Here is an 11349-nt window from a genome sequence, read left to right as displayed (position 1 = left end):
CCTCCCTCAAATGGATTGTTCTTAGAGCTGTAAGAGCCCCGGATAAAATGATTTATTAAATAAAAAAATAAACAAACTGTTACATTTTAACCTGACTATATCTACCATGGTCAACTTTATAATGCTGTCTGATAACAGGGCTATCCACATCCCTTGCCTATCTTTGTTCAGAGGGAATTCACCGGAGGCTTAATCCGTGTGTGGACCCTGCAAATGGAGGTAGGGCTTCTGCTGTCATCCATAGCCTCCTGCAAAGCAGGTGGTCGCAGTGGAAGCCCAGATCCCATTCCCTCCTTCGGATGCGGATTATATACAGCAACCCGCTCTTACTCTTCCCTAACCGGGCGATTCAAGCCTAACACTCAAGGTAAACTTCAGTCTTTCCCTTCACCTAAGAGTGGCCCAGGTAGGTATAAGCTAGCTCAAGTACTTGGGGCAGAACTCCTGGCTCCCATGTGGGCTCCCCCCATGGGTGCCCCTGAGCTTTCCTCTCCCCAGGACAGCTGGAAAGTGGACGCCATATGTCCCTTGGGTGCTCGTCAGAGCACAGGCTGATGGCCATGAGGCACTGGCTCAGCTGGCCCCTCCCCCCACTTCACTGCCCCCCCTACCCAGCCCTCCTGGGTTAGGGGGAACCTATGAATTGCTTAACTGTTCTGACTGGGAAGCGGTATTGCCTGAGAGCCCAGGAGGGGGGCATCTGTATGTGCCTGGGACAAGGCCAGAATCCAGCAGGGTGTGATCAGATCCTGCTATGGGCTGGGCCCTCAGGGCCAGCTCCCCCCCTCCCTGTCTCCAGAGCTGTGGGAGGGAGAAGGTGGGCGTTTCCACGAAGGCCTCCTGAAAATGGAGCCCCTGTTTTCCCAGAGTCCCATGAGTTGTGGGGGAGGGGGCTGGGGGCACGCCTCAGGCTATGTTAGGGTTTAGGGCAGCACTTACACAGCCAGACCTTGGACCTGACCCCACCTTCCATCCTTGCAGGACCCTGCTCCCTTACCTCCAGAGAAGCTGCAGGAGTTACGAAGGCGAACAAACAGTCCCGTGGGTGCCTCTGCTGACCCTGAGAACTCAAGGGGCATTAGCTTTGTGGAAAACTTTTGGGCCATGCTGCACAGAATGTTCCAGATACTGCTTCAGAAATTGGAGAAGGAGTTTTCCACTGCAATAGAAAAGGAGAGTGTTTTTTCCTGGATGAAGAAAATCTTCGAGTATATTATTTCAGTGGCAACCTTGCAGTATTGAGCCTAGGTTACTCGGAGTCTGTAGCCACCATTGAAGGCATGCTTACTCCCACCTCACTGGCCTTTCTAACCTGCCAACCCTAGCTGACCACCCTTGATGCCCTGCTTAGTCCCATCCCCATGAGATGGCATCTCGTTGCCCGCTTACGAAGCACCCTCTCTGCCTGACCGTCTTTCTCTGGCTCTCTCTCGCTGGCCGCTCTGGTGCAAGGTCTAGGTCACAGCATATGTGAATAAAAGTGGAATGGCAGGTATGAGTAGCTACTGGAACCTTCTGCGATAAGTCGGAGTTTAAAAATCCTCATGACTGGACCAATAGGAAACATGATAAACAAAGGAAAGATCGAAGTTGTCAAGGATTTGGTTTTGTTTGCATCCACAGTCCCCGTCCGGGACACAGCAGGCCGGAAATCAAAGGAGCCTGCCATTGGCCTTTCCAGCTTGGGTTCATCAGCACTTGCGATGACATGGATGTATCAGAAGTCTAACGTGGGACCCTCAGACTCGGCCCCTGCCCGCCTCAACAACAAACTGCTTGAGATATTTCCTTTAGATAATCTTCTCTGTAGGAACACACATTAAAGAAGGGTTCCAAATTCAAACTGGCCTTGAGTTCATCTTTGAATCTTAAACCTAAACCACCCCTTGGCGCTTCCTCGCCCCTCCACCATCGTGTGAGGGTGGCTGCCTTCCATCTCAGAAGACTTATAGTAGGACCAAGAGGTTCCTGGACAAGAAACAATAGCATGATTATCTCCTTAGCCAATGTATTCAAATGAGACCTGGTAATAAAATGTGGTACAACTCCAAGAGGAGACATTGAAGAAGAACCAAGCTGGATGTATGAGACTCTGGGGATGCCTCTGACCACACATGCTGTCCAAGAGCCCAGTGCTTCCAGTGTCCCAGGAGGGGAGCCCATGAGGGATTTATGGGTACCTCCCTCCTCCTTGGGTTCATTTGAGTCCTGAGGTGTAGCAGTCCCAGGGGGACCACAGGTGGTCAGGAATCAGCTGGATGAGGAGTGGACCCAGGCCAAGGGTGGCGGCCTCTCAGTCACCACCACAAAGAGGAATGGCTAGAGAAACACCTTTTGCCCCCACAAATTCCCCTCTAGGCCCACTCTCACTGGGACCATAGAGAAGAAAGTGTCTGGGAGCCATAGTTCCTGGTTAGGCAGTTGGCCCAGCACATTCCACTACAAGTACAGCTACATATCTGTGTTAATGGGGAGGGGCCGTGCGTGTGTGTGTGTGTGTGTGTGTGTGTGTGCATGTAACTGGTCTCTAGGAAGCTGGATCATGTAACAGCCTAAGTGTCATTGTTCCCGTCAGAGATAAACGAGTCATGTGGATGAATCTCTGAGAGCTGAAATGGTAAGACAGTCTTCTTCCTGTCTGTCTGCTCTGGGAGTGAAAGGGGTGGGGGTGGGGGTGGCAGGATCTACTGTGTGAACCTGAAGACATTCAGGGACACCTGGGACCAAGGAAGGAGAAGGATCAAGTGAGTGGCCCCCACATCTGACCCTCTTAAGGCATGAGATTTTACGCACATCTTTGGATATAATAGAAAGGCAATTTTCAAGCGATGGACAGGTGAGTCCATGTCCTTGTACCTGGCTCCAAGGTACACTGTCTCCACCCCCATGATTTCCCCAATTGGGATCATGTGGGGTGGGGCTCATGGGGACAGTGCTACCTGAAGTTTTTTCAGCCCTTTTCTAGGACACACGCTTCCATAGCTACTCTTTCTGCCAGACACCCCTTGAAGGCAGGTAATGGGGCCTGAGGCCCAGGGGGATTGAGCGTGTTGACAGCTTTCTGGTCGTGGACCCTAGTTGGGGGCAGGTTGAGAATGTCTGGAGCTTGGTTAGAAGGTTGAGCAGCAGGGAGGCTGAGTGAAGGTTCTCTCCCTGTGGTCAGTTCAGTTGTCTGTTTAGCCCGCCCTGGCTCTCAGTGACCCCACATGTGCAGAGAAGGGTCACTTCACAGGGGTCTCGACTATTTTTTCAAGGAGCAGATTGACAGGCTTGTCCTCAGTGGTGCTCCCAGGTGGCTTCTCCCAGGAGTGAAGCACAAGTCAGCTTTTCCGCTACCAAGGACTCCTGGCTGATTCTAAAGTAAGCCACTTTCTCCCCAGTGGGTGGTGTCAAGTCTAGCACTGTTAGAGTTCAGCTTTGTCCTTGCCCTTCACCTACAGGTGGCCCAGACACAAGCTGGTCCAGGTGATGGGGTCTGGGCTCCTGGCTCCCTCGGTCTAAGCTGTGCCCCCATGGGAAAGCCACAGTGGGGAGACTAGCTAGAAGCATGCCCCTGCCTCCGAAGTTCCCCAGGATGACTTGAATGGGAGCTGACTGGGCCTCCTGGAAGCTCAGATTCAGAGCACCAGTCCCCAGTCCTGTGCGTCTGAAGTTCAGGTCCAGCCCTCTCTCCCGCTGTTTCACCAGCCCCTGGTTTGTGAGATGGCTGTGCCTTGCTCCGCTGCTCTGGCAAGGAGAGGGGAATGCCTGAGAGCTTGGGAGGTGGGGAGCTGGACCGGCACCTGTCCTAGCCCTCGACTAGACAGCCATGCCAGAATCCAGCATGAAGTGCTCAGAAACAGGCCATGGGAACGGGACAGCTCTCTCCTGTCTCTCAGCTGGGGGAGGGAAATGGCGAGGGGTTCCTGCAAACGAGTCTTCTCTTTTCCCAGAGTTCCATGAGTCTGGGGGAGGCCTCAGCCTGAGTCAGGGTCTGGGGCTACAGCTACACAGCCCAGTCCCTGCCCCCTCTTCCCACCTGCAATGCAGCAGGAGCTCCCAACCTCCATGCCTAAAATGCAACAGGTCGACTTCTGTCAAAAGGCTGGTCCCAGGACTTCAGGGAACCTGCCACCCAGGGAGGGCTTTTCAACCTGGCTGAAGAGAACGTTTTGGGAGCTGCTTCAGAACACAGTGAAGACCTGGCAGTAACTTCAGGCCTCCTTGGAGCAGGTGTATGTACACCTGGGTCTGTAGCAATGCAAGGGCTTTCTGCAGCTGCTTGTTTGAGTGGATGAAGTGCCTCCTCATGGCCTAGGCCAGCCAGGGATCTGTGGCCAGTTCAAAGCAATGATTTCCACCACACTGCCTTTGTCCCCTGTCAACCCTGACCAAACACCCTTTGCAGCCTGGCTTAGTCCCTTTCCCATGTCACCTTGCCTAGCTCCCCTGCTCCCTGGCTTTCCTTCTGATTTGCCCGGTCACTTTGGTGGTATTCTGCTCAAGGAACTGTTGGATGAAGGAAACAGATGGTCCCCGGAATGTTCTGTGACAGATGGGGAGGAGGACAGCAGCAGGACCGTGGATCTAAATCATTAGATTAGGCAAAAGGTCTGGGGGTCTGTGACCTGCGTGAATGGCCCCCATCAGCCCTCTCTTGTTCGCAAACCACGTGTCCATCAAGGACATCTGGCCCGTGCGGCATTAAGAAAATGGCCCTCCCTGTGCCATCTGCAGCTCTCTGTCAGAAGCTAAAGCCGCAGCATTGTGAACGTGGGGGCGGTGGGGGGGGGGTGATCAGAAGGGAACGGGCCAAGTGATCCAGTTCTATGTCTTGTTTTATCTTTTTAATGTGAAAAAATGTTAAATCTCAATAGAAGAATTACATGTAGGAAAATGCAATGATGTTCTTCCTTGAAAAGAGGGAGAAGGAGAGAAAAAGAAGAAGGCGAAGGTGTAGACTGTGAGGTCTTTCTTGTCAGCCTCAGTCTGGGCACTGCTGACACTGCCCACCATGGCCGACCCTGCTGTTGTATGAAAGCCCAGAGGCAGAGCTTCCAGCTCCCCAGCCCTTTGTAAAGCATCACAGTGGGGCGAGAGGTGGCGGCTGCACACAGTAAGTGCTCAATAAATGCACACTACCGGGCCTGGCCCTCTCCACCCAGCTGCCCCTCCCGGGACCCCAGTGCCTTTCCACAGACAAAAGGGCCCTTAAGTCCGGAGTCATACTACCCACTGAACAAAGGGCTGCGGACGGGGGGAGGGAGGCATGGCTTCACAGTGCAGAGATGAGGGCCTTTGGGGACATTCAGAAACAAAGCGCACATATTTCCAGCAGGTAATTTACTTGGGGTGTTGGAAACTACACTCCTGAGGCAAGGGGGTGCTTGGGTGCGTGAGTGGCAGGGTTGGATGAGCTGAACCGAGGGCGCCGCACAGCAGAGAGATGACCTGGGAGTTGTGGGGAGTGGGGCGGGGGGGTGACGCTAGTACAGGATCTCACGGGCGTGGGTGCGCAGGTGCCGCTGCAGGTGGGAGTTGCGGCTGAAGCTGCGGCTGCAGGTCGGGCAACAGAAGGGCCGGGCGGCACTGTGCACCAGCATGTGGCGGAGCAGGTTGCAGCTGCGGCTGAAGCTCTTGCCACACTCCAGGCACTCCTGGGGGGTGTCGGCGGCGGCGGTGTCGCCGGCCTCCGGCCCGGCCCCCGCGTGCGTGGCCAGGTGCCGCTGCAGGTGGGCGTTGCGGCGGAAGCTGCGGCCGCAAGTCGGGCAGCTGTAGGGCCGCTCGCCCGTGTGGCTGCGGCGATGGCGGTTCAGGTTGGAGCTGTTGCGGAAGCGGTGGCCGCAGGTGTCGCAGGTGTGGGGCTTCTCGCCCGTGTGAATGCGCTGGTGGCGGGCCAGGTGCGCGCTCTGGCTGAAGCGCTCGCCGCACTCGCCGCAGCAGCAGGGCTTCTCGCCCGTGTGGCTGCGGTGGTGGCGCGCCAGGTCCTGGGTCTGGCTGAAGTGCTTGCCACACTGCGCGCAGCTGTGGGGCCGCGGGCCTCCGTGCGTCAGCTGGTGGCGCGCCAGGCCGGCACGGCGCACGAAGCGCTTGCTGCACTGCGAGCACGCGTAGGGCTTCTCGCCGGTGTGCACGCGCAGGTGGCTGGCCAGCTGCGAGCTCTGGCTGAAGCCACGACTGCAGGTCGGGCAGGAGAAGGGCCGCTCGCCGGTGTGCACGCGGCGGTGGGCCACCAGGTGCTCGGCGCGCTGGAAGGCCTTGCCGCAGACGTCGCAGACGTGGGGCCGCGGCTCGGGCTCCTTGCGCAGGCTGCTGGCACACTCGGCGCACTGGTGGCTCTGGTCCCGGGCGTGGATGCGCAGGTGGCGCTTGAGGCTGGAGCGGCGCTGGAAAGTCTGGCCGCAGTGCGAGCACAGGGCCACGCTTGGCTCCCGAGCCGCTGGCTTGGGCTCTGCCGGGGCGTCATCCGAGGGCGGTGGCCTTGGGTCCCCAGCGGGGGGCGGATCGCGGTCCTGGGCGTGCGCCTGCAGGTGCTTCAGGAGGTTGGCGCGCTGCTGGAAGCCCTGGCCACACTCGGCGCACAGGAAGGCGGGCTCCGAGTGCGTCTGCAGGTGCTTGCTCAGGTGCGAGCTCTGGCGGAAGCGGTGGCCACACAGGTGGCAGGCGTGCGGCCGCTCGTCCGTGTGCGTGCGCATGTGCAGCTTCAGGATGGAGCTGCGGCCGAAGGTCTTGCCACAGCAGGTGCACGGGAAGGCGCGGCCCTTGGCGTGCGAGCGATGCCAGTGCGCCTCCAGGAGCGAGTGCCGCTGGAAGCTGGCCCCGCACAGCGTGCAGATGACTTGCATCTCCGGCTCACCGTCTCCGGCCGCCTCATCCCCGCCAGACGGGCTCTCGGCACGGGTCGTGCCGTCCATTCCAGGGCTCACACTGACCTTCTGGGCGCTGGGACTGCTGTTGACTGCCCGGGGACTGTTGGCTTGGGACTCTCCCGAGGTGGCAGGTCCCCTGGCCGCCCTTTGGTGCTTTCCCAATTTGAACTCCTCAATCTCTGGAACCCTGCTCCCTACTCCTGGGAGGCGAGACACACACAAAACAAGGAAGGTCAGATTTCTCAAAGGGGCTCCCTGACCTAAGTGGAAAGGGATCATTCAAGTGTGTATCACTGCACAACAAAAACAAACTCACTGCCATGGAGTTGAGGTGGACTCGTATCGACCCATAGGGTGGAGTGGAACTGCTCCATGGGTTTCTGAGACCGTAACTCTCTACTCAGTTGTCTGTATTCCACATCCACAGAGCGACTGGTAGCTTTGAACTGCTGGTCTTATGGACTGAGGCCCAACATGTAACTAATACAGCACCAGGGATCCCCTAATGATATTGGTCACGCTGTGCCAACCATCTAGACCCCGCTCTCCCACTGGAAACCTGGCCCCCAGTCACTTCATTGGCAAGTTAAAAAGCTCAAGAGAAATGGCTGTTACTTAGACCTGACAACACAAACCTTTTTAAATAAAATAAAATAAAACCCACCTACTGCCATGGAGTACAATTCATCTCATAGTGACATTATTCAGGGTCCAAGAGCAGGTAACCTCATCTTTCTCCTGAGAGAGCAGCTGGTGGGTTTGAACTGCTGGCCTTGTGGTTAGCAGCCCAATGTTAACCCATTGCACTGATAGGAGTCCTTATATAAACCACGAAGGGCCAAAAACATGGAGGAAAGCCAGAGACCAATCCCAACCCTACCAAGAAGGGCCCTCAGCAGCTGGAACCCCAGAAAGGCCTCCTTACCTGGCGGGTGCTCGAGCCAGGCCTTATTCTCAGGAACATCTTCAAAGGTCAAAGATTCCTATAACCAGAGGCAAGACCTTCAGTGAGGGAGGCCTGGGCTGGGTGTCTGAGCAGAGCTGGAGGGACTGGGGAACACCCAGGGTGACAGCTGAGGAAGATAAGATGTGCTCAAGCCTCAGAGGCTGAGAAGGCTCCGGAACGTGGGAAAGAGCTGGGGGGCGGGATGGACAACAACACAAGCCCAGCTCACCAATACAGCTACCAGTTCTTGGTCTTGGGAATTCTCCGGCCACAGCACAGGGCCCCAGGGAGCTGCCAGCACTGGAGCAGAAAGAAAGAGCAAGCTGTGAGAAGTCACGTTTTGCCCATCAGGTGGCTGCAGGGACAGCCCCCCGCCCCATGGTGACAGGCCATGGGAGGGATCTTGGAGTTCTCCCACCCCAGGTCTTGCACTGTCTACCTCCCAGCCAATCCTGGCTTCCAGCTCCTCACCACTTTCTTGCAGAGGTTGGGAAGATCTTTTGGGACCAGGGCTTTGTGGTTGCTTCGAACTGGGGCTCCCTGCCCTGGCGCTCGGCTCCTCAGGCTGGGAGGCACCTGGCTGGGATGGTGATGGTGGCATGGACGAAGCCAGGGTTGGCAGCTGCTGTGGGAGTGCTTCCTCTTTGGGCAGGTGACTGGGGGCCTGGGAAGGGCCCCCAGGGCCCTCCAAGGTGACACTGACATCGGTTCCAGGGTAATTCTTGTTGCCATTAAAGCTAAAGTCCTGTTAAATACAGATCCAGGTAAGACGGGGGTTCGTGTCCTATCAAGTCCAATGAAGGAGTCAGGAGATTAAAAAAAAAAGTGGTGTTGGGATAATGGTAAAAGTTTCTGAATCTTTCCTTTTTTTGTTGTTGTTGTTTTGATTAAGGCATGTTTTATTCAACTTACTTTGTTTATTTGTTTTTGTGAGCCAAGCAGCCTCAGCAGTTTGCTCTTCTGTTGTCTGGTGGCTGTAAATCCACCACAGACCATTTGCAAATCCCGCTTTTGCAGGCTGCACTGGTTTATTACAGTGGCATCCCTTGTTTGTCCCCTAGTCAAGGTGAAATTTCCGCCACCACAAGCAAGGAAGCATGACACAGCTTGAGACCAGCATTGCAGAGGGGAAAAAAAATACGAAAAGGAAATTTCAACAGTTCCATTTACCAAGCTAATGGCGATTTCAAAATCAGGCCAGAACAAAACAAAGTTGTGGCTTTGGTGCCCATAAATATATCACTGATAACGCACCGCCACCCCGTCCATTTGGATGGCTAGCACCGTCTACGGGGCAGAGCAGACACTGCCTCGTGGGGTTCCAAGACTGTAACTCTTTATGCAAGTGAGCTTCATTGTTCTCCCTCCATAGACACATAGCTGGGAAGAAATTCCTAACACAATACTAGCCAATCAAATCCAGTGACAATTAAAAAATAAAACAGGCTTATGCCCCCAAATCTAGTTTGTGCCCAAATCAGAAAAATGTAGATTTAACATACTATATTAGTAAATATAAGGGGGGGGGGACACCAACAGTCATTTTTTTAAAAACAGAGTTGCCATTTGAGTCATTTCTGACTCACTGGGCCCCCTTATGGAACAGAGCAGAATTCCACGTCACAGGGTTTCCAGTGGCTGGTTTTAGTGCGATGGGCATTGGGCCACCAACCACAGAGTCAGCAGTTTGAAACCACCAGACGAGGCTTTATCTTAGTGACAGTCTTGGAAGCGCACACAGGGACAGTTCTGCCTTGTCCTGTGGAGTCGGCACCAACTCGATGATGGTGAGTTTGGTTTTGGTGAACACTGACACCTTTTCCATGGTTTAAAAGCCGCCCGTGCAGCCAGTGAAGGGGATTGAATGGGTAATGTGCTGCAGGTGGAGGGTTGGTTCCACAGAGGAAAGTTTTCCACAATACTTAGGAGCCAGTCGAATGGTGAGAATGCAGTTGGTATACATTGGACCTGCTACCAGGAGGAACTAGTCCCTGGAGAAAGGGCATCATGCTTGGAAAAGCAGAGCATCGAAGGATAAAGAGGGAGAACTGGATTGACACCGTGGCTGCAACAATAGGCTCAAAGGCAGCCACTATGGTGGGGCTGGCACGGGACTGGGCAGTGTTTGTGCTGGACTGTCCATCAGGTCCCCATGAGTCAGAACAGGCCTCACCGCATCTTCCAACCAGAGAGGAGCCCCAGTGACACAGCGGATATGCTTTGGGCTGATACCTCAAGGTCAGCAGTTTGAAACCACCAGCTTTCCGAGAGAGGAGGAGGCATTGCATGCTTATACGGAGTACAGTCTTGGAAACCCACAAGGGAAAGTCTACCTTGTCCTATCGGGTCACCGACTCAGAATGAACTCCATGACAATGAATAACAGCAAGATCTGTCTTGAAGTAGGAAGCTCATGACCCAAGGACTGCCTGCATTATATAGATGAGAACAACAGAAACCTCACTGCCACCGAGTCAATGCTGCCTCACAGCATGACAAAGCCTCATCTTTCTCTCTCGGAATAGCCGGTGGATTTGAACCGCTGACCTTGCATTTAGCTGCCCAACAGGTAACCGACTACACCAGGACTCCACGCCTATATTACAGAGGAGGGGAAAAAAGAATCATACAGCAGGCATGACACTGAGAAAATGCTGACCTGGGGAAATAGGACACCGACGAAGGGCCAGTGAAGCCCCATGTCCCCCCAGCTGCCCACTTACCAGTGGCCCCACATTGCCGGGCTCCATCCGGACTCCCTCCAGCAGCAGCACCACCTCTTCCCCGTCCCTGAGTGGCTGGCCCTGCAGCCGGCTCAGGAGATGCGGGGGCAACACGCTCAGGAACTGCTCCAGCACCAGCAGCTCCAGCATCTGCTTCTTGGTGTGCAGGGCCGGCCGCAGCCAGTGGACGCAGAGCTCACGCAACCGGCTCAGAGACGCCCTGGGGCCCATGTCCTCCTGGTACTGGAAGCATCGGAAGAGTTGGTGAGCCACTTCGGGCCGCAGCCTGCTCTCCAGGTGCTTGGGGTCCAGCTGGCCAGCCAGCTCTTCATCCTCCAACTTGACCTCGCCCATCTGCTCCTGCTCCTGGGTGACCACACCAGGTTCTGAAAGCATCCTGGTGGCTCTGGAACACCTCGTGGCAACTGGTTTCTGTCACTCTCAGGTCTCTCTCCTCCCACACCTGTGGAGCTGAAGGCTCTGGGTTAGGATCTGGTCCAGGAGTTACAGGTGCGCCCCCCCCCCCACAGGTGGGTGCTGTTTCCTGGATAACTGATGTTCAAACCAGTGGCCGAGGAATCTGTTCTGACTCGTGGGAACCCCACACGTGTCTGTGTAAAACTGCATTCCACAGGGGTTTTAGTGGCCGTCAGTGCCATGATCAGACCTTTCTTTCTAGGTTCCTGTAGGTGGAACCAAACCTCCAACCTTCTACTTAGCAGGCCAGAGCATTAGCTGTTGGCACAGCCCTGGGACCTCACTCGATGCTGCCTCCCAAGGAAGGAAGTGGGCAGGACTGCTTATGAGCTATGGATCACCAAGGGCAATGGAG

General features: G+C 55.3%; 1 protein-coding gene across 1 annotated transcript; it reads right to left on the bottom strand.

Annotated features, from left to right (window-relative positions):
* Positions 1-5465: 5465 nt before the first annotated feature.
* Positions 5466-10748, bottom strand: ZSCAN10 (zinc finger and SCAN domain containing 10). The gene is made up of 5 exons (XM_075528270.1): positions 10518-10748; positions 8266-8539; positions 8024-8085; positions 7774-7831; positions 5466-7048 (listed from the first exon to the last, which is right to left on the bottom strand). The coding sequence occupies exons 1-5, from the start codon at positions 10746-10748 to the stop codon at positions 5466-5468; spliced, it is 2208 nt and encodes a 735-aa protein (XP_075384385.1).
* Between the last annotated feature and the right edge of the window lie 601 nt (positions 10749-11349).

This window comes from Tenrec ecaudatus, chromosome 12 (genome assembly GCF_050624435.1).
Source record: "Tenrec ecaudatus isolate mTenEca1 chromosome 12, mTenEca1.hap1, whole genome shotgun sequence".
In the NCBI taxonomy this organism is placed as follows: domain Eukaryota; kingdom Metazoa; phylum Chordata; class Mammalia; order Afrosoricida; family Tenrecidae; genus Tenrec; species Tenrec ecaudatus.
The sequence above is the reverse complement of the archived record's forward strand: the minus strand, read 5'-3'. Positions and strand labels throughout refer to the sequence as shown.